A 22,171-nucleotide genomic window follows, 5' to 3' on the forward strand; every position below is an offset into this window, starting at 1 on the left:
AGCCTCAAACTGCAGGACAATATCCGGAACGAAACTAAGATGTTTTCTGAAGTTCATAGGGCTGCGCATTTTGCTATACTTTCAAGAGACTTGAATCACCAGAGCAGAGATTCCCAACCCTGGCTTTCAATAGAACCAGCAGCGGGGAGCCCTGGGCGCTGGGACCTTTAAAGCTCCCCAGGCAATTCCCAGGAGCCAAGACTGGAAGGAGATGCCACTTACTTGATGATGGCCGACACGTTGGTGATCTTGTTAAAGAAATCAAATTCCCGCTGGTAGAAGTCCTTGGCTGGGCCCGACAGGGAGCCTGTGATCTCCTCCACTAACTGCTCCAGGAGGTCGCCGATGTCAGCTGACAAAGAAACCGACAGTGAGCCTGCACCACAGCAAGGCCCTCCAGGAAACCCCACCCATGTCTGCAGAGGTGCATCCCAGGTGTCCCCGGCAGGCACCTAGACCAGCCATCCTGAGTGTGCCGGGGGTCCCTGGGACCCTCGCAGCGGACCCCACAGTCAAAACCACAGCGAGAGGCTGTTGGCCCTCCTTACAGTGTTGACGCTTGCGAGCCTGTGCAGAAGTGGGGGGGGCCCAGGGCGCTAGTGGTCACTGGGTCCTCACGGCTCTGCTCTCGCGGCAAGAACAAAAGCGAGGGTCACTTAAGACTGTCCTTGGCAAAGTGATAAACAATCACTAATTTATTAAACTCTACCCCAAATACGCCCTTTTAATATTCTGTGTGACGAAATGGGAAGCACACGGGGCGCCTCTGCCGCCACCCCTGGAGCACTTCGTGGGCTCAAGGAGGGCACCTTGCGTTCATTTGACTTGCAGGCTGAACTAACCTCTATTTTCAGGGAATATCACTTTTACTTGAAAGAAAGACTTGCAGACAAAATATGTTATTGAGACTTAGGTACATAATGGATATTTTCTTGAAAACGAACAAAATGGATCTGCCATTTAAGGGAAACAATTACAAAATTTTGGAAAACTTGCATCTGCTACTGTGAGCTTGACAGTTTCCTAAAACTTATGAATGTTTCTGTTATATGAGACTGGTGGAGCATTAACCCAAGTGATTTTTAAACACTGTATAATGAAACGTGTCGACATTCGGGAGATGGGCATAGCTCACCCATCTACATTTTATAAATGACCACTGCTGGACGTTACAAAGTCCTGCATGGGGATGAGTGCAGGGTAGGTCAGTGGGCTTTAATGCACAGAGCAGAAGTTCATGGACCTGGTTTCAGATTCCACATTGCAATTAACCTTTCAGAAACTACCACTTGTCGAGTTTGGTGCAGTGTCAACAGAGAACATCCACAGTGACCTGAAAGACTACTAAAATGCCCCTCCCTTTTCCAACTACACTACACATCTGTGCAAGGCTGAATTTCCCGAGTTTACTTCATCCAAACAACATATTCCAACAGATTAAATGTGGAAGCAGAATGAGAATCCAGCTGTCTTTTATTACATTAAAGACACTATGACGTTATTAAAGACAAATTAATGTCTTCTACAGACATTAAAGAGATTTGCAAAACTGTAAAGCAACGCCACTCTTTTCACTCGTATTTGAGTTTTTTTAAAGTTATTTTTCATAAAAATACATTATGTTAACTTGTAATCGTTTATTTTTTGCTGAGGAAGACTAGCCCTGAGCTAACATCTGTACCCATCTTCCTCTATTTTGTATGTGGGACGCCACCACAGCATGGCTTGATGAGCAGTGTGTTGGTTCACACCCGGGATCCAAACCTGCGAACCCTGGGCCGCCAAAGTGGAGCGCGCGAACTTAACCACCACGTCACCTAGCCAGCCCAGGTTTTTATTTTTTATTTTTTAAATGTCTCAGTTTTCCTTTCTAATGTTGGTTAACGTTGACAGTTAAAGCCCACATAAACCAGAGCTCCTCAAGGGTCTCAACAGTTAAAGATGAGAAGGGTCCTGAGATGAGAGTCTGAGAAGTCTGCCTTGGGCAGCCACCTCACCCCTACATGGGGCCGCGGGGTCAAGCACGGGGTGACTGCTCGGGAGAAGCAGCTCAGCCGGAGCAGGAGGGTCTCACCCGTGCTCGGAGAGCAGCAGGAAGGGGCCAGCTGCAGGGTCACGGGGCAGGCAGGGCGTGTGGAGGGTGGGTGAGCAAAGGCTTTGTGAAGGGGGGTCCTGCTCCCACTGGGTGTTAAAGGTGAGGCATTCCCGCCAAAGGATGGGAAGTAGAGGCAGCAAGGGTCATGGAGGGCCCTGGAGGCCGAGGAAGGCTCTGGGCAGCCCCCAAGGTGTGAAAGATGGGGTGAGACCTGAGGGAAGACAAAAGAGTACTCACGGTCTTTCTGGTGCCCCTCTTCATCTAGGTAGGTGTTAGTTTTCATGTTCCAGATAAACTGATGTGCCAGAAGCTGGGATTTGGACGCCGCCCATAGAATATACTCCCGCACGTAGCCCATCTGTAGGAGACAAGGTCACCATCAGCCCAGGCTTGGAGCCCTTCTCCACCAAAAGAGACTCTTCCTAACTCAGAGCAGGAGCTGACTCCCAGCACTTGCAGACCCAGCAAGGAGTGAGGCCAAGGGGTCTCTGGCTGTGTGAGCAAGCTCTCTTGGGTCTGTGATGAGTCCCCCGGGGGGCCAGGCCAAGTTCCAGCTTGCTGACCACCAGACGGGGCCCCGGGTGGTAGGGTCTGCAATACAAGCACGAGTCAGCTTTTGTCTCCTCTGTTCCTTCCCCTGGATTCTAAGAACCACAACTCTCTCACCCATTTCTGCTGTTGTCAAGTATGAGGAAGGAATAGGCTAGGTACTAAAACTCACCTATAAGCTTGTTGTTTAGAACAATGTTCCCCAGTGATGGGCAGGTTCTAGAAAACTCTATCTCATGCATAGATACTTCCCTCATGAGCTGACACACCATGGCCACCATCCTAAGGACCTCTCCTCTTCCTCCTTAGTAATCTTCTGCTACTCATAATTCCAGTTTTAATTAGCATGTCCTAGGTTAAAAAGGTGGCTAGCCTTTCTGGAAGACTCTTGGGGAAGTGGCCTCTCCCTCCCTGTGGCCCCTGATCTGGTAAACTATTCCTTGGACGGATGTCCTCAACTTGGGTGGGTGAGCTTACCAAACAGGTCAAACTTCAAATAACTCATCGCTATGGGTTTCCCAATTCTAACCCAGCAAATGGATCTAAAGACAAACTATGAATATTCAACTTATAGTGTGTTTAAATATAGGTCTGCAGAGCTTCTGGGTTGGTGAACATGTGAAGGTGCTGGGAGAGTGGCGTGCATGGAGAGCATGGAAGCTCCGCGCCCTTTCCCACGTACCTTATCCCATGTGTGCCTTCTGTCTGGCTGTTCCTGAGGTACATCCTTTTATAATAAACCAGTGATCCAGTCCACTTTGCCAAGACCGTGTAAGGGGACTCAATGCAGTAACAATCCGACTACACTAGGGAAATGGAACCTGAGGCAGCACAGTATGAACAAGGAGGAACTGTCACCAATCACTCAGGACCACAGAGGCTTCAGGCTTTGGAAAAGATTTTAGCATGTCATTCCCATGTGTTTCTTAATCCATTTAATAGATGCCTTGCTGGCCAATTTTGTTGAAAAATATATATATGTTTGCTTTATAACTATGCAAATAGTGAGATAGTTCCAAAGTCAAAAATTACTAAGCATAGTCACTTCCATCCTGTTTGCTCCCTCTCTAGCCATTTTTATTAGTGTTTCAAAAAAATATAAGCAAATACATATATACATTTGTATCCCCTCAAGCTTAGACTTAAAAAAATCCCTAAAAATGGAAAGCAAGAAAGAAACCACTGAAACTAGCTGAGTCTTGAGCTGGTGTAACCACACAGAGAAGAATCATTTCAAGTGACTTTAAAATAGAGTCATCTGACTGTATGTCCCTAATGGAAAATATAGCAAAAAAAATGTGACCCAGTTTTCAGTAATTACATTGAGTAATAATACTGGTATTATTAGTTTTTTTGAAACTATTGTATACAGTAGGATAAAGCAAAAAGGTAATATGTTAATTGTTAGGAACCAATATTTTTAATGTTAAAAGATTCAAATATAAAATCAAATAAAGTGAAAAAAAAACCAAAAACCTCTGTAATTCTACATTTGAATTGAAAATAGCAGTATAATCTCATGATTTATTTTTTCTTAAAAAAAAAAATTTCTATCTACCAGAAAGGCCTAGAAATAACGGTTAACTCAATGGCAGTGAGCATTCTCAGCATTCAGATTCCAGTGTCTCAATGCCATTTCTCACTAAAATGAATCAGAGTTCCTAGGAAAATTGGTGATTCCAGGTCTGAGACAGAAGAAATACAAGAAGAGCCTGGAATATCTTGTCCTTCTGGAAAGCAAGGAGGTTATCAAAGAGTAAAGATCAAAAAACAAAGTAGACACTCAGGGGGTTCCCTGAGTTAGGAAGATGGACCTCAAAAATAACTATAGTGGAGTGGGACACATCAAACACGTCAAAATTCATGGGTTTATAATGATATTTGGGGGAGAAAAGGGAAAAACTCATCGGTCATCTTTGGATAATGCTAAGGAATTAACTCATTTTGAAAACTAGAAAAAAAGGAATAAAGAAAAAATATATATCAAGATTTTTTTGAAAAGCAGCTTATGTAAAATAATAGCGAAATAAAACAAACTGCAGCCCCCCTGAATCTCCACGTACCAGTGGCAGCGTCCCCAGGCCTCTCTGTGATAACCGGAGCCCACCTGGGTCTGCGTGCTAAGCGCAGAGCACTGAGCACACTGCCTGGGGAGCTGGAGTTCTCTGATGGCCAGCACGGTGCACTCATGTGGAGGTGAAAGCAGAGACACCAAGGGTAAAGGGAGAACAATGCCGGGAGGGGAGAAAAGGGGAAGGGGAACTGGTACCCGGAGAAAGGGGTATCATGACAGTCCCCAGGTGGTAGGACCAGTGAGAAGGCCCCAGCTTAGCGAATATAGTTCTACACGGTACCAAAATCACCCACTTCAAGTTGGAGGGCTTTTGGCAGCTACCTAGCTAACACAGGACTTGGTCTTTCAAGAGAGGTTGGCTGTGGTTCTAGAAGCACTTTGGTCTATGGACCAAGATGGAGCATCCTGCCAATCTGTGGGGAAGAAGCCAGCCCCGGGCCACCTCACCACAGCACTCACAGCCACTATGGAGACGGGAGCGGCAGGAGGCAGCCAACAGGTAGGCCAGGGCCACAAGGGCTTAGCCAGGACACAGGGTGCTCTGGGGTCCTATGTAGCAGGGAAATGAGGCCAGTCTAGGGCAGCGGGGAGCAGTACTGGCAGGAGCAGGGAAGAGGCAGATGCTGCTGCTGCACTCAGACACGGGTGTGGGGGGTGGCACTGGGACGAGGCACTGGCGGTGTGGGCTCTGGGTTGTCACCCTTGCGGGTATCTTCTGTGCCAGGCCCTGTGCTAGGCACCTTATATGCCTGTATGCTGTTATGGGCTGAATTGTGTGCCCTCCCCAAATTCATATGTTGAAGTTCTACCCACCTCCCAGTGCCTCAGAATGTGACTGTATTTGGAGATGGACCTTTAAAGAGGTGATTAAGATAAAATGAGATCATTAGAGTGGGCCCTCATCCAATCTGAGTGGCGTCCTTAGGAGAAGAGATTAGGACACAGACACAGAAGAATGACCATGTGAGGATATGGGGGGAAGATGGCCATCTACAAACCAAGCAGAGAGACCTCAGAAGAAACAACACCTGCCGACACCTTGATCTCAGACTTCTAGCCTCGAGAACTGTGAGAAAATAAATCTCTGTGTTTTAAGCCCCCCAGTCTATAGTACTTTGCTTTGGCAGCCCTTGCAAACTAATACATACGTCATCTCATCTAATCCTTCTCACCAGTTCCCACCGAAAAGACAAGGGAGCTGGATTTAGGGAGCTAGGGGACCTGTCAAGACTCCCATCCAATGAGTGGGGAACCCAGGCCAGGTTGCCTACTCTGAGCAAGCGGCCATCAACACTTCCAGAACACACTCATTCTGCACAGTGATTCTGGGCCTCAGGGTGAGGCAGGGTGAGCAGGGCCTCCTGGCCGTGGCCACTGGTGACAACCACGGTGGGAGTGTGTGTGAGAGGAGCTCAGGGACCGTGGTCACAGCTCCCAAGGCCTCTGTCCCCGTCGCCAAGAGCTCCCTCCACACTGCCCAGCACATCTCACAGTACAAGTTGGCACAGCCTTACCTTGTCATACCTGAGGGCCTGCACGATCTGGGGGATGTAGAACAGGATGGCGTCCTGCAAAGGAGAAGGAGAAGCTAGGGAGGGAGGACATTTCCTTACCTCTAAGAAAGATGAGGACATCTCAACATGGATGGATGTCTCAGGGCCCCACCCCAACCTGGAATGGCCCTGCTGTCATTCAGCACATGGGACACCGTCCTTGTTGGAGACCACAGAGGACTGAGAAGCAGGGAGAGCCCAGAGGACAGCAAGGAAAATGGCCAATGGCTTGAAACACACCATCAGTGAGAAAAAGTGAAACCAGGCTCCCACGCCTACACGGAGAGAAGGAAGGGCCTGCCCGTGCTCACTGCTGAGGGCCTGCTCGGGGACAAAGGCTGAGATTATAGCAGACCCATGTGCTTGAGCCACAGTGAGTCACTCTCTAGAACATTCAACTGAACCCCTGTCACTATGGCTGTCATGTGGGGTCCCTGGGCTCCCCAACAGCCTGAGGCTGGGTGACGTGCCCACATGGCCACAACTGGAACCAAACTCATCTAAACCTCCTTTTTTAACTCAAACACCTAATTTAAGTTAAAAAATAAATGTAACTAGTAAACACATCTGAATGAGAACTAAATCTATCTTCTGTGACTACTTGAACAGAAATGGGGAATGAAGACGTGTTCTAAGATGGACCAACATTTAATCAGACCTACGTCTGGGTTTGAAATAAAGCCTATCTTTCATCTCTCCACCTAAACACCTCTGGAGAGTCCCACTGAGACCAACTCAGGCAGGACCTGGCTCACCGGGGGGAAGGACCGCAGGACTTTCACCCCGTACTGTGCCGTGAGAGGGTGCGGAGGGTACATGCTGGAGAAGTAGGAGAGGCCAGTGGGTGGGTCTGCAGGTGCCCAGCACAACACGTGGCTGAGCTCGGGTGCGTCGGCATCGATGGTGTGCCAGGTGACCAGGAACTGGGAAGGAAGCAGGGAGACGGTCTGGCTCAGGTAGTCCCTGGAGCCCCTCGGGAAATACCTGGTCCCATCCTGCATCACAAGGATGGCCCCCAAAAGTGATGATTATAAAGCATATGTAACAACATGGGAAAATGCTTCTGACACATTATGTAAAACAGCATAACTTCAACTAGGGTGAAGTGCCTTCAATACTCTTCTACTGTAAACATAATAAACGCTTCATATGAGGAATGGAAAACACAGGAAGTTAAAAAATCATTATACCCCGGAGGTCACTAGGTTTTTGTCATATTTCTAGTTTCCAGGCATTTCTGGAGTCAGTTCTGTTTTTGTGCAGTTTGAACCCAGGCCCCAGCATGTGCTACACTACCTTGATAGCTTCGGGGATGTCACTAACGGCTCCTGGGTCCAACCGAACCAGACGGGTCACTTCGTTGCCAATGGCTTCTGTGTTCTTAAACCTACGGAGCACAGAGGGTGTGGGTAGGGTGGCCTCATGGGCTGATAGGGGCTCCATCTCCATGGAAGAGGGGAGCCAGAGGAGCCCTGAACTGGAAGGATGCAGAACAATGCTCAGTGATATCTAAATGCTCTATGCTACAAACATGTTGGTAACTGACTGCAAGTACTTACAATAAACAGCATTATAAATGGTTATGGCAAAATGCTGGAATTATCTCGAACAGGAATTAGCCTGCACTCACCGTTCAAAGGAGGCCTCCCTTTACAGTCCTTGCCTTCAGAACATCCCCTTGCCCTGGCCTCCAAATCAGCCCATCTATACATGGCGGCCCTGGGCTGGAAGGCACCTTAGTAGGTGGCAGGGCGGGTGCAAGTTTTTAGGTGTGACCGCCCCAGGCCAATGCAAGGTAGACTCTCCGTAAACATTGTCAGGCTGTGGTCCTGATCCAGAGGACTGAATCAAGACTAGAAGGAGGAAGCTGTAAGTAGGCAAGTGTGGGCTCACAGGGAAGAAAGGTCCACCCTCGGAGGCACACATGGGGTGAATGCCATCCCTCTGGTGGGATTTAACACAGGGGCCTTGGAAGTCACTCTCAGCTACCATCGGTCTTAAGAGTTCTGTCTCTGTAAGAGCTACCAAGAGAGAGTTCACAGGACACTCGGCTGCTGGCTGCCTCCTCCGAGTAGCCTGCCACTGAAAGATGACATCTAAGAACAAACCCAAACCCTCCCCAGGTCCACTTCCCTGGGGTGACAGCCTCCATGTGCTTCCTTTCCTTCTCTAATAAGATTGGGGCCCTGAATGTGCCCTGATGTTATGTCCTCAGGCTCCAACGTGCTGGGACACCCCAGGCAGGAGTCTGCGCTGTGTACCACTGCACAGAAGGACCAGGTGAATGGCCAAGGCAGGGGCCCGGCCCACTAAGATGGCTTCCCCAACTGTCCTTGGTGGTGACACGTCACTCTCCTCCCCACCCAGGTACCCTCGCACTGGACCTCTGGCAAGGCCCTCGTCAAGCAGGTGTGACCTGGGCCCACCTGGCTGGCAGCTGCACGGCCAGGTAAGGAGAGATGCTCCAGGCAAGGTTCACGTTGTCCTTCCACTGCTTCTCACTCAAGCTGATGTACTTGGACCTCCAGTTGGCCACACTGTTCTCTCCGGCCTGGTCCAGCTCCAGCTCTGGGGCCGACAGTGGGTTGTACCATGTGATGAGACGCTCAATCTCAGTGGCCTGGTGAGATGAGACAGACGCCCACGCGCCTTCTGCATGCGCCCATGTGCCATTACACTCTCCTCCCAGGGTGCTGTGGGCACGTGGTGGGCGGCACCTTACCAGCAAGGACAGCAGCAGCGTCCTGCGCTTCATGTAGTACTTGTGCAGCTGGGAGCCCCGGTTAGTTTTCTTAGACATGCCTGGTAGGGAACGAGAAGGCACAAGTGTATTCCTTGGAGTTCACAGGCCCACTTTTCGTTTCTAGAACCCAGAGGAAGCTTTCAGTGCTCCGTCTGCTGTCTGAGCTGCCAGGACATAACTCAGACACAAGTGACCTATCAGCCCACCTTCAACTGACCTGACTTCTTGGAGATGGTCGACATGCCACTGGACAGGGGGTACGTGTTGATCCAGCCTTGTGTGGCCTGTTGGCGAGACCCGACTGCTATATCCAGATTACTCCGGGTGTCTTGGTTATCTGTGGGCAAACACATTGTTGCTTCTAGAATGAGGATGTGGATTTTCACCAGAGATCAGGCAATCAGTGGAGGAGCAGGGAGGGGAAGACACAGCCATTGACGGCTTTGTAGAACAAACCCAGACATCTGAGAAGTTCCTTAGTGAACCATTCTAGATGGAAAGTTTACTAAATTTATTATGTTCCTCCTAACCTTTAAAACAGAATAAAACAAATATGAGTAGTCATCTTGATAAATTACAGCAGTGATCTGATCTCCCAGAGCACCATGTTGTCCTTTAACATAGCAATAACCCGAGGGCCTGTGGGGGCAGGTGATAAGGGCTGCTTGCCCTGTTCTAAGTGGACCCAGGAAGGTGATGTAGAAAATCACTGTGCCTGATTTTCAATGTTTCTTTCCTTTTCCTGGCAGCCAGGTTGTCAGCTGCAGATCTGCCTGCAGAAAGCCTGCTCCTCACCCCTAATTTGTGGTATGTAATCAGCTACGTGCTGAGAGAAATAAGAACATGGTGTCCTTGTGGAGCTCTGCTACTTGCTTACCCTTCAGCACCTTTTCCTCTCCCCTCGTCCACCCTGGGTAGCTCCTGTTCATCCTCAGAGACTCAGCTCACATATCACCTCTTCTAGAAAAATGTCCCTGGCTCCCCAACTCCAGTGGGCCAAGTGCCTGTCCTTGAGGGGTGCTTCCACGATCCCCTCATGTTGAAATCACCTGCCGATTTGATTGTCTCCTACTGGATGACAACGGACCCTGCCTTATTCATCATGGCACACTGGCCTCAGCCCAGTACTGGCCCGGCAGATGTGCAGGGGGTGCCTTTGAACTGAGCTGGTGCCGGGAGAAGTTATGCTGAGTGGCGTCTGCTCAAAACCTCCTGCCTTACTTTTGCTCCTCAGCTGGGGCTGGAGGAGAAGTGGCAGCCAGGCAGGCTTTGGGCCTCTGGTGACCAGACAGCATAGCTGAGGCCAGGGCTCAGCGGGGCCCTAACTGCTCTTCTGACCTGGCTCTTTCAGGGCTGCCCACCATGCAGCACGTCTGTCCTGCTTACTCCCACACCTCAGCCCTGCCACTCGTGAGCAGCTGCACTGCTGAGAACACTTACCTGGGGGAACTAGTTGGCTGGCAGTCAGGTACTTCTTATCCGAGAACATGGCGGTCCAAAATTTAATCATTATGCTTATGTCTTCCCGTAGCCTCTTTTCTCCTTGAGTAGGGAACTTTGGGGGACAACTTCAAACAACCACAAGAGGACAAGAGTTGAGGGCCTGGAGCCAGGGACTAGAAGCCAGGCATATTATAAAGCAGTGAGAGGTAACATGAGTGGTCAGCCCGGAGCTAGTCATCAGCAACAACTATCTCATTAGTTCATGGTGGAAAGTGTGATTTTCGGACCCCTCTCGTGCCCACGCCCAGCACTATCCTGGGCAAGGTCTACAGCTCTCGGCCAAACAGTGTGCCTGTGGCAGATCGTGCAGCTGCAGCTGTTTCCAAGCAATGACAAAACTACACTTACAAAGCCCCAGGTAGCAAGTATTTGCAATTCTTTGTGCAATGACCATTCATATTAACTGGAAAGTTAAATGGATGCACTTAATCTCTTAAGTCAATGGAACTGAGGGAAAATGTGTGCACATCTCATAGGGAGGCTAGCTCTAAGCACACACGCGGAAACATGCACAGGACTGCAAATCTTCAAATCCAGGGGCGCCAGGGCTGCTGAACAAGGAAGTCGGCACATAAACCAGGCAAACTGTTTCCTCCTGTGACTCCCCAGGGTTTGGGACAACTGGGGCATGGGTGGGGCTGGGCTGTCACTGACACTATGCACAGTACAGCTGGCAGGGGTGTACCTGAAGTAGTCAAAGGCAGTTGAGTAGATCTTCTCACGGAGCACGTTGCGGACGGTTGCGTTTGGAACTACGTCAGCATGCAGCAGGGACAGCCCCAGGGTCAGCAGTCTATGAGAGAGCCCCAGAGGCCACGTCAGAGCTGAGTTGGAGCTGCTCAGCCTGGGCTGAACCTCCGAGGGGTCCCTGTCTCCCCTGCAAACCACTGGGTCCTTGAGCTCAGGGCACATCTCCGGATCACAGAGCTCTAGGGTGCCAGGACTGTGACATTAGCCAGGTGATTACCATTCACAGGTTTACTGAACCTGAAATGTCTTAGAAAATGTTTTTTTTAAACCCTCACTTTTGTTGGGGGAAAAATGAACAATTTGTCTGTTAATCTGCCTTAGCCAGAAGCTTCATTCTAACAAACAATCTGCAAACTGCTCCCTGAGGTACAGTCACCTATAGTTGCTATGAAGGTAGAACATTTAATTCAAATTTTTAAAAAAAGAAATTTCCTAAGCACCTGGTTTCTGCCACGTCAGGGCTCCTCAAAGGGTGTCTACAGACTGTGTTGATCTGTGACAAGGGAGGTACAGGGACTGAGAGGGAGCAGCTGCTCATTTCTAGGGCAAGTTCACATTGCTATGACAGTCCAGTGAGGATCCTTTTCTAGTAATTCATTCTCTTTGCATTTTATAAAAGTATAGGTCCATGACAGATTGGAAGTTAAGGAAAAAGAGAACCAGCCCTTCCCCACAGTGGTTTGAGAAGCACGGCCCCAGGGAGTGCCCAGCAGGCTGCAGGAACACGGTCTGGAGCTCAGGGGAGGGGCAGACAGAGCTGGCATGGCCAGCAGGCAGCAGGAAGGGCATAGGCTGGGGGAGCGGCATACTCTGGCGGGGACCCTCTCCCTCCCTTCCTGCCATCCCCCAGGCACCTGCAGGCCCAGCTCCTCCTGCTGTATCCAGAGTGCCCCTGATCACAGCACCTAGCTTGGGGGCCCCCACCAGGCCACATGTCCCACATGCAGGGGTACATGCTGTCCACTGGTGTGGCCGGTGTTTTACACAGGATTTGGTATACAGTAAGCACGATCACAAGTTTTCTGCAAACATCTGAGAGGGTAAAGTGACCTGCCCAAAGTCATTGCTGGCCCCCACACTGAGCTTGTCACACTTGAGCTCTGCCACACCACCTGCTGTTTTTCACTCACTACTATGTCACCAGAACAGTAACACAATTTTGCTGCCGCCTAGTGCCCAATCAGCTTAGAAGAGCTGCCCAGGTCCATGAGTGAACCAGCTTCCTGGACACTCCCCGCCACGTGGACAGCATGCTGCCTGACTTCCCCAGCCCTGGAAGAGCATGGTGGGCCAGGTCATTCGCGTGCCAATCCCCCTCTGGGGCACCTGCACATACTGGGGGCTCGGTCAGTTTCAAGTGAATAAATGACCAACCATGGGAAAGCCCTGTGGAGAGCGCCCCCAGCACTAGCAACACAGACAGCACCCCCAGAGGAGAGCCCCTCACTTGAAGCGGGGCCCGATGGCTGCCACATGCCGGTTCATGCTCCCCTTGGTCCCACCGATGTTCAGGGACATGGAGCGCTGCAGCAGGCTGGAGAAGATCTCCACTTGGTCAGAGCTGCAGTACTTGGCGATCTCGAACCGCTGCACCAGGAACTGAGTGGGAAGGAGAACATGCTGCTGGGGCCTGGCCAGCCCACTCCAGTGTAGCCAGCTGAGGAGGGGCTCTGGGCTGACAGGAGGGCGGGTGGGGATCTGAGGGGAAGCAGGGAGAGGCCACCAGGGACCACTCCCTACCCTCCCCCCAGGTAAGCAATCTTAAAACCTGGAGCCTCAAGCTCACTAAGCCATGGGCCCCAGGGTGAGCCCTGGCCCCAGAGCTAGAGTGGGCAGAACATAGCCAAGCCTGGGGCAGCAGTGGGGCTGGAAACATACGTCGATCCAGATGTAGTGCGGGGTTACTTCGGGGGCACAAGGTTTGGGTTGACTCGCTTCTGATGCTGCCAGGGGGTCCGCTTCCTTTATCTCCACAGAAAAAAGGCCGAACTTCTGCTCCACTGTCATCTGCCAGGCCCCTGCCATCTCCCGCATAAACTGCAAGTACACAATGACTGTTAGCTCCTCGTAAAGCACAGAAAGGTGCCTACTGTTTTTTTTTTTAATTATGAAAGGAATAGATGCTTACTGAACAAAATTTAGAAAACCAAGGAAAGTATGAAGAAAAAAATAAAGATCACCCATGATCCCACTTCCCAGCTTTTCTTTTTACCAAAAAGGCCATTCTTGAATACCACCAGACCGTATTCTGTGTGTCCCACTTCATGGTGCTGGCACACTGTAATGTGCCTGGTACTTTGTGGGCCCTTGACAGGCACCACCTGGTTGAATCTCCCTGACAATCCTGGAACCCACCTGCAGTTCCAGAGGTGAGGTAGCCTGCTCAGGGCCTCCAAGCTGGCAAGGGCAGGACTGGATTCTGGCTCTAGAACCTATTCCTTTTCTCTATCCCACACGGACCCTGCATAACACCTTCATCTTGCTAACCAGGCCTGGGGAATAACTGCAGGAGCCGAGTGGAGCCCGCAACCGCCACTGGGTGGTTCTGCAGAGGACCAGCCTCCACTGTTGGCCTGACAACAACAGGCAGCTCCTTCAAGGGCATCTAGACCCCTGTGAGAGAGGTGGCAACTAAGGCTTGGTGCCTAGGGTAGACACCCTGGCTCCCTGCCCAGTATCCATCCCCCCTCCCTCTTTCTTATGGTTTTATTCAGGGTGGCCACATGGCCAGTCATAAGTACCCTCAGCCAGGCCACTGCTGGTTAGGGTGGCTAAGGGTTCTCATTAGTGGGTGTGAACTGGGTGAGGCCCTGGGGAAGTAGGCCAGGGCAGCCAGTGTCCTCTGCCCTCCTTCCTGCCTGGAGGCACAGAAGCCATCTGGAGGTCCCCAGGGTAAGGACAAAGTCCACATGCTAAGGGTGGCAGAGTCAGACAGGAGCCCAGGATGTCGTCAACGAGCTGCCCTCAACACGAGGAGGATGAGCCCTTGGTGGTCGAGGCACTGTGCCCGGTTTCTGTTTCCTGCAGCCAAATGCAAGCCTAATGGTAGAGGAAGAAACAGCAGGGCTGCCGGGGGCCCATGAGCCACAGCCAAGGCCACATGCCCACTCATTTGTTCAACAAGCACATCCTGATCCCCTCCTCTGAAGCAAGGCCTTCCAGGCTCTGAGAAGGGAGCATGAACAAGACAAATACACCCACCTGGTCTATAGCATGGCCACAAATGATAAGAGAATCAAGCTATAGACACTGGACACTGACCACTGCTAAGAGGAAAAGAGAGCCATGAAAGGGCTTGAAAGAGTGAATGGGGGGTGTGTGGCATTTTAGGTGGGGTGGCCAGGGAAAGCCCTGGTGGAGAGCGGACAGCTAAGACAAGCCCTGGAGGAAATGCAGGAGCAAGGCATGAGGCCATCTGAGAAGAACACAGCCAGGAGAGGAAACAGCGCTCCAGGCTCGCAGCCTACAGCAGGAGCATGCCCAGAGGGCAGGGGCAGCAGGAACCTGCCTATAATGGGGCAAGAGAGGGGAGTAGAAGAGGACGAAGTCAAGGCGGCAGAGGAGGCTTGCAGGTCATAGAAACAAGTCTGCCTTTTACTCTGCGTGAGCACGAGGCAGCACTCACAGGTCTGGGGCACGGGAGGGACCTGATTTGACCCACATTTTACTGGTTGCTCTGACTGCAACCAGTCAACTTCTGTGGAGAAGGTGGAGAGGGCCCAGGTGGAAGCAGGGAGGCCAGGGGCTGCCCCCCTAGTCCAGCGGAGAGATGAAAGAGGCTGGGGCAAGGGGGCAGCAGTTGGGGTGCTGAGAATTGGTCAGCTTCTGAATATACTTTAAAAGTAAAAACGTAAATCTGACGGGATTTGCTGAGGATCATTTGTGGGAAGTGCGAAAAAGAGTAATCAGAGATAGCTGTAAGGATTTTGTCTGGGCAGAGGGAAGGATTACGTTGGCATTTACTGAGGTGGTGAGACAGGCAGAGGCCAGTGTGGGCCTGAGTTCATTTGTTTTGGGTCATGAATTTGAGCACCACACCAAGGGATCAGAGTTCTTGCCAATCTTAGTGGAACAAAGGCCCTAGACTCTCACGAGGAGGGTCCTCATCCTGAGGTGAGATCAACAGGCTCACTAGCTCTTTATCTCCCCATGAAGGCAAAAGACATCAAGACGCCATCAGCAATTGCTTCTGAAGTTGGGGTTAGGGATGATTTTTGTTTTTTTCACTACACTCAGAACTTCCAACTTCTCTATAACAAGCATACATTGCTACTATAATAGGAAAAAGAATCACAAAGCAGACTCCAACAATACAAAAAACACAGAAATAAAACTTGAAAGGCTTCCTGGGGCATTGCTGGGACTGGACAGCAGGTCCCCGTAAAGGCAGTGATGGGGAGTGAGAAGAAACAGATGACCTTCAACCCCAAGCTAACAGCAAGAAAGATCTGGATAATATGACAAACCAAGCAGTTGGACTGTTGAGTAGTGGTGGATAAGAAAGCTGTAAGAGGGGCCGGCCCCATGGCTTAGCAGTTAAGTGCGCGTGCTCCACTGCTGGCGGCCTGGGTTCAGATCCCGGGCGTGCACCGATGCACCACTTCTCTGGCCATGCTGAGGCCGCGTCCCACATACAGCAACCAGAAGGATGTGCAACTATCACGTACAACTATCTACTGGTGCTTTGGGGAAAAAAAAAGGAGGAGGATTGGCAATAGATGTTAGCTCAGAGCCGGTCTTCCTCAGCAAAAAGAGGAGGATTAGTATGGATGTTAGCTCAGGGCTGATCTTCCTCACACACACACACAAAAAAAGAAATAGAAATTCTACACCTAAGAATTACGATATCTGAAATAAAATATGTATAAAATAGTTTAACAATACAATGAATAACACAGAAGAACATGTCAGGAAACTGGAAGACAAGCAAACTAAAATGAACCAAAATGAAACAGAGAGAAATAGAAAAAAATAGAAAATGATTGAAGGGAATGTTAATAACCTATGGGACAATATCAAGTCATCAACATATGTGTAACTGCAATCCCAAAATGAGAAGAAAGAGAGAATGGGTACAATATTTAAAGAAACACTGGCCCAAAATTTTCCAGGTTTGATGAAAACCCCTAAATCTCGAAATTTAAGAAGTTTGATGAATCCCAACAGGATAAATACACAGAAAACCACACCTAGGCACATCACAGTCGAACTATTAAAAACCAAAGATAAAGACAAACATCCTAAAAGTAGCTAAAAGAAAAAACAAAAACAATAGCACATACTGAGAAAGAATGATAAGAATGACTGCTAACTTTTCCCCAGAAACAATGCAATCCAACGGACAATAGAAGATAAATTTAACATGCTAAAGGCAACACAACAAAACAAAAAAAAAAAACAGGCAACCTAGGATCCTAGATTCAGAAAATATATCTATATGCATAAAAAATGAAGGTGAACTAAAGCTGAGAGAATTTATTCCAGCAGACCTGCACTACAGGAAATGCAAAAGGAAGTTCCTTGGAGTGAAGAGAACAGTTGCAAATTTGGGTTGACAGAAAGACTTGAAGAGTGTGAAAAATGGAAAATATTTGGATAAATTTATAAGGCTTTTGAAAAATCCTTTTCTTAATTTAATTAAAATGCTTTTGACTTTTAGAACAAAAATAACAATATTATAAGGTGTATAACACATGTAGTAGTAAAATAGATGAGAAAAACATAAAGGATGATAGGGAGAAAATAGGTGTATAGAATGGCAATGGTAGATAGCTGTCATGGCAGAATCCTCTACCTGGCAATGACGACCAACAGCTGCCATCACAACAGCAGTTGGCATTTACTGATAGCTCACTAAGTGCTGGGCACTGTCCCTGGCCCATGAAGTGAAGTCAGTCATTTAATCTTCACAATAACTCTATGCCATAGGTACCCTTGTTATTATTTTCATTATACAGATGAGCAGCATTACTCTGGAGTCAGAGCCCTTGCAGGCTGCAGCGGGACTTCCACAGACCCTTCTGCAAACTCCCTGATGAGAGCAGAGCTGGCTAGGCTGAGAACCCAGCGCCTACCTTAGTTCCACACAGAAAGGGTCCAGAACCCACTGGTGAGCTCAGGGCCCCTGCTGACTTCCTCTTCTGAAAGGCAGGGGTAAGTGCCTCTCGCCTACTATGAAACAACTGGACCAAAACATCTCCTCAGACTCTGAATGGTGTGCCCCACTCAAACTCCATGCAATTATAACACACCAGGCAAACATGAGGTATTACAATTACTGCCACCAACACTTGTCTGAAACATTCTAATTCCGTCTTTGGAAATACTCCAATTTCTCTCAGGGAACAAGAAAAAGAAAACACCTCTTCACCCACCTCTTTTGACCACTTATTTCAACTGATCTTAAGAAACACATGGGCCAGCCCTGTGGCTTGGTGGTTAAGTGCGCGCACTGCGATGCTGGTGGCCCGGGTTCGGATCCCGGGTGCGCATCGAGGCACCACTTCTCCGTCCATCCTGAGGCTGAGTCCCACATACAGCAACTAGAAGGATGTGCAGCTATGACATACAACTATCTACTGGGGCTTTGGGGTGAAAAAATAAAATCTTTAAAAAAAAAAAGAAACACAGAAAAAACATGTCAAATTTCCTGTTATGTGGAAATTAACGGGAGCTTTGAAAAATAACATTGTTCTTAGGTGTTCATCCAATCAGCTGAAAGGGTGTATACAGCCTTCTCTGTGGGCCCCCTCCAGTAGCAACTTCAGAAATATGGACACAAGGAAGGCTGCTCTTCCCCAAATTAGCAGGCTAAGAGAAATGTCCTCATGGACAAACAGCAGCTCCCAATCACACTCAATGTCGACAGGTGTTCTACTTGCAGAGAAATGGCTCCCCCTACCAAGCTTTTGAAAAATAACTGCTTCTAGGCATCACTGGGATGCTTTTAACATATAATCTTTCTAGTCCCTGTGACAGTCCTGTGGTCAGGCATTAATATCACAATCTTACACATAAGGAGACAGAGGCCCCAGAGGGTGAGTGGCTTGCCCAGGGTCTCCAAGCTCGTCAGCCAAGGAGCCAGGGCAGGCTCTCTCCATCTCTAACCCCACCCCGCCCTCAGGAGCTGACCACTGCCCATGTCCTACCGGCACTTCCACTCCATTCTTGCCGGCCAGCAGCCACTCCCAGCAGGCCAGGGCAGTCTCCATGCCATGCTCGTTGAACATCCGGAGGGGACCCCAACACAGATGATGGAGGAGCTGTGGGTCACAATCTGGAACCAAACACACCCTCTTCAGGGTCCTCGGACAGAGGCTGAACCCACGGCCTCCCCGGGTCAGCAAGACAGTCAGCACCAGCTGGGCCAACGGTGGCCTTTTATTTACTGCCCTCCCCCGCCCCCACGAGAAGACACCACAGAGGCCTCTCTCGGGGGAGCTCCGGCTCATTAAGGATGATGAAGGCAAACACTCACAAACGAGCCCAGAGTTCCACATGCCTCTGTCCATTACCTTTGCTGCTGATGAGCATCGCCGTCAGCTTGAACATGGCCTGCGTGTAGTTCTGAGCATTACCGAGGTCTAACGCTGAGTTCAGCTCCTGGACCATCATTTTGTTCAGGTCAGACATCTGGCCTGTGGCGTCTGAAAACCGAATCATTCCATACACCTGCAAGAAGCACGCTCGTCAAGAGAGTCACATGTAATATAGGCATGTGGACGAGGCCCAATGGGTGCTTCACTGTCCCAAACTAGAGCTTATGCACGCAGAGGGTGACAGGCTCGTTTCAATGATGCTACCGCTGCTCACAGCTCTTCTGGAAACTTCTCTTTTAGAAATGTGTGCTGGCATTCCCACCATTCTAGACGGTGGGATGGTCCCTTGAGGGCAGGGACTTGGTCTTGTCATCTTTGTATTCTAGCACTGAGCCTGGGATCTGACCCATAGTACGGCTGCATGAATGGAAGTGAATAAATGAAGTTCTCTTAGACTCACTCAATGACTCAACCAAGATCAGCCTCACTATTTTTAAAGTCATATATCATTTTTTTTCCCTAAGAAAGAGTACTGCTTTTATTTACAAGACTTGACTATATAGGAGACCCGACTCCTTCCAAAAACCAAACCTACCCCCAAAGATAGACTTCCCACCATCACTGGGGTATTTCAAACATGTGGAACGGCTCCTTAGGGCAATTCCCAGCGACTGAGAATGTAGGGGAGTGGAACATGGGTCCCACTGCTGGCACAGGAAGTGCGACTGTTGGAATAAGTGAGTCTCAAAGCTCTCGGTGGGGAGTTGAGTCCCCCACTTGGACCAGGCCACCAATGGATTTGCGAGGGCCTCTGAAATGGTGTAGACTAGTTTCTGTGTGATAAGGAAACTGAGGCCCAGAAAGGTGAAGCCACTTGTCAGGCTAGGATAAATGGGTGTGGTGGATGAAAGCCCTCACAGTGGTCAGATGTGGTTCCAGATCCTGCTCCGCCTGTGTGACTTTGGCAAGTTAATTAATCTTGGGAGCCTCTTTATCTGTAAAATTGGTAAATAACAGAAGGTACACCTCACCAACTGCCCCAGAGAATGCATGGCACTCAATGAGTGTTTTCTACCACTTAAAAAAAAAGCCAGAAAAATAGAATGCTTCAGTGCACCCAGAGTGTGGTGAGGGAGTGTCATAAAAGCTCCAGACTGTGCTGATGGGTCCCAGGGCCCCAGGCCTTCAAGTCCACCTCAAATGAGTGAGTTCCACATTCGCCCAGACCCCTTGTTCATTTTCCATTGGGAGGAGCAGACTGGCATCACTTTGAAGAGCCTTGGACATGAGGGCAGGAGAAGTACCTCGCCCGCATAGCGGTTGCGCAAATTCAGGGACGCCATGAAGTTGGAGTAATCTTTCTTTACACAGGCCGGGCGCTCGGTTAGCTGAGTTGCCTACAGACAAATATCAATAATTATTTCAGACTGTCGCAACATGTGTTCCTCATGTTTACCATGGCAAACCTAAGTCCAGTTAAGAAGTTATGTTCAGATCCATGGGTTATTAAAAACCTTCAGTGCTGGCAAGTTAATAAAATGAAATATTTTATCTTATTTTTTATTTATTTATTTTTGTATGTGAGGAAGATCAGCCCTGAGCTAACATCCGACCTAATCCTCCTCTTTTTTGCTGAGGAAAACCGGCTCTGAGCTAACATCTATTGCCAATCCCCCTTTTTTTTTTCTTCAAAGCCCCAGTAGATAGTTGTATGTCATAGTTGCACATCCTTCTAGTTGCTGTATGTGGGACGCGGCCTCAGCATGGCCGGAGAAGTGGTGCGTTGGTGCACGCCCGGGATCTGAACCCAGGGCCGCCAGTAGCGGAGAGTGCGCGCACTTAACCGCTAAGCCACGGGGCCGGCCCAAATGAAATATTTTAGAACATTCTCTAGATTGATATGTCCCACAAAAAGTATGAAAAATTTCTCTGGAAGGCAGCTCGTATTATAGCTTCACTTTGCCATCCTGACTACTGTCATCCCCAGTGGTGAACAGGCCTTTGCAACAGAAAAAATCACCAGATTGTTGTGAAAATCATAGTAATCTGCGATGGAAATGCTGTGAAGTTAATGCTTAAGGGATGTCTTCTCTGCGGAGGTGTGCTGGTGTATAATGTGACTTAAAGAAGGTGAACGGCGACTGAAGGTGAGAGCAGTGACAACAGACCCAGCAAAAGCCAGCAGGGGCTCTGAAACACCCACTGGCTGCTGACAGTCTAACGGTGAAGACAAAATGGACACACGCTTGAGTAAAGAGGCAACCCATAGAATGGGGCAAATATCTGCAAATCACACATCTCCCTTCCTTTGCTTCAGCTTCAGTCATAGCCCCCAACCCCTCCCACCCCTCCAGGACCCAGGGTTCCAGTGACATCTCTCCCTAACCCTGGCTGGTCACTGCTACCATGCACGCTCTCTAGCTACAGCTCCACCCAGCATCACTGAAGACTGCCAACACGCGTCTAAATGACCACCTTTCACGCTTCCCTTCAGCACATTTTACTACAAATCAACACAACTCGTTGACATCTTGACATATAGATATGACTGAGGAAAATGAATTTCTCAGTTGTTAGAGTTTTGAGGGACTTCTTTGGGGGAGCGGGTGGGGAGAAAGACTGTCAGGGGAAGAACACATAAATTTTTGGAAAAATCAAAACATAAGCCAGAACAAAAATATATGGTTTTCTCATAAAATTATTAAGCTGGTTTATTTTTAAAAAGGTCACGTATGGCCAGCCCCAGTGGCCTAGTGGTAAAGTTTGGCACGCTCTGCTTCGGTGGCCTGGGTTCAGTTCCCAGGGGGACCTACACCGCTCATCTGTCAGTGGCCATGCTGTGGTGGTGGCTCACATACAAAAAGAGGAAGATTGGCAGCAGATGTTAGCTCAGGGTTAATCTTCTTCAGCAAAAAAAGAAAAAAAAAAGTCATGTAAAACTGCTTTACATTTTTTAGAAACAATGTGGCCTTTGGCATCAAGCAGGCCTTCCTTGGAACCTGGCTCTGCCATAACCAGCTATGAGACCCAGAGGAGGTCACTTGCTGTCCCTGAGCCTCAATGTGCTCCCCTGCAAAGTGGGGATGACAGTAGCCCTCTCACAAGCTGTACGGGACTCAGCCATGTCCGCATAGCCCCCAGGGCAGCCAACGGCACTGGCAGGCTGCAGTGCAGGCCAGCTCCTGCCCTCGTGGACCGCTCTGATTGCTCTGGCTCACACTCGGTACTCCAAGGTGCGGAGGATGGCCCTGCAGAAGTTTTCCAACTCAGGTCTCTGGGCAACATGACTCACTGGCCTGAAAATACGCTCCTGAAATGGCCTCCACAGGCTGCTCTCCCCTCTGTGCCATGTGATGGCGAGATGTC

General features: G+C 49.4%; 1 protein-coding gene across 4 annotated transcripts in view; it reads right to left on the reverse strand.

Annotated features, from left to right (window-relative positions):
* Positions 1-22,171, reverse strand: part of PI4KA (phosphatidylinositol 4-kinase alpha) — a 127,049-nt gene that overhangs the window by 9,099 nt on the left and 95,779 nt on the right. For all 4 annotated transcript variants that reach the window (XM_058532059.1, XM_058532057.1, XM_058532058.1 and 1 more), the window contains 15 exons: positions 20,110-20,202; positions 18,782-18,938; positions 18,416-18,543; positions 13,146-13,304; positions 12,715-12,866; positions 11,203-11,310; positions 10,455-10,582; positions 9,232-9,351; positions 8,994-9,073; positions 8,698-8,891; positions 7,568-7,658; positions 7,027-7,194; positions 6,233-6,286; positions 2,333-2,453; positions 223-352 (listed from right to left, as the gene is read on the reverse strand). In XM_058532059.1, coding sequence (XP_058388042.1) covers positions 223-352; positions 2,333-2,453; positions 6,233-6,286; positions 7,027-7,194; positions 7,568-7,658; positions 8,698-8,891; positions 8,994-9,073; positions 9,232-9,351; positions 10,455-10,582; positions 11,203-11,310; positions 12,715-12,866; positions 13,146-13,304; positions 18,416-18,543; positions 18,782-18,938; positions 20,110-20,202 — 1,883 coding nt within the window. The remainder of the gene's footprint in view (positions 1-222; positions 353-2,332; positions 2,454-6,232; positions 6,287-7,026; positions 7,195-7,567; positions 7,659-8,697; positions 8,892-8,993; positions 9,074-9,231; positions 9,352-10,454; positions 10,583-11,202; positions 11,311-12,714; positions 12,867-13,145; positions 13,305-18,415; positions 18,544-18,781; positions 18,939-20,109; positions 20,203-22,171) is intronic.

This window comes from Diceros bicornis, chromosome 35 (assembly GCF_020826845.1).
Source record: "Diceros bicornis minor isolate mBicDic1 chromosome 35, mDicBic1.mat.cur, whole genome shotgun sequence".
Classification (NCBI taxonomy): domain Eukaryota; kingdom Metazoa; phylum Chordata; class Mammalia; order Perissodactyla; family Rhinocerotidae; genus Diceros; species Diceros bicornis.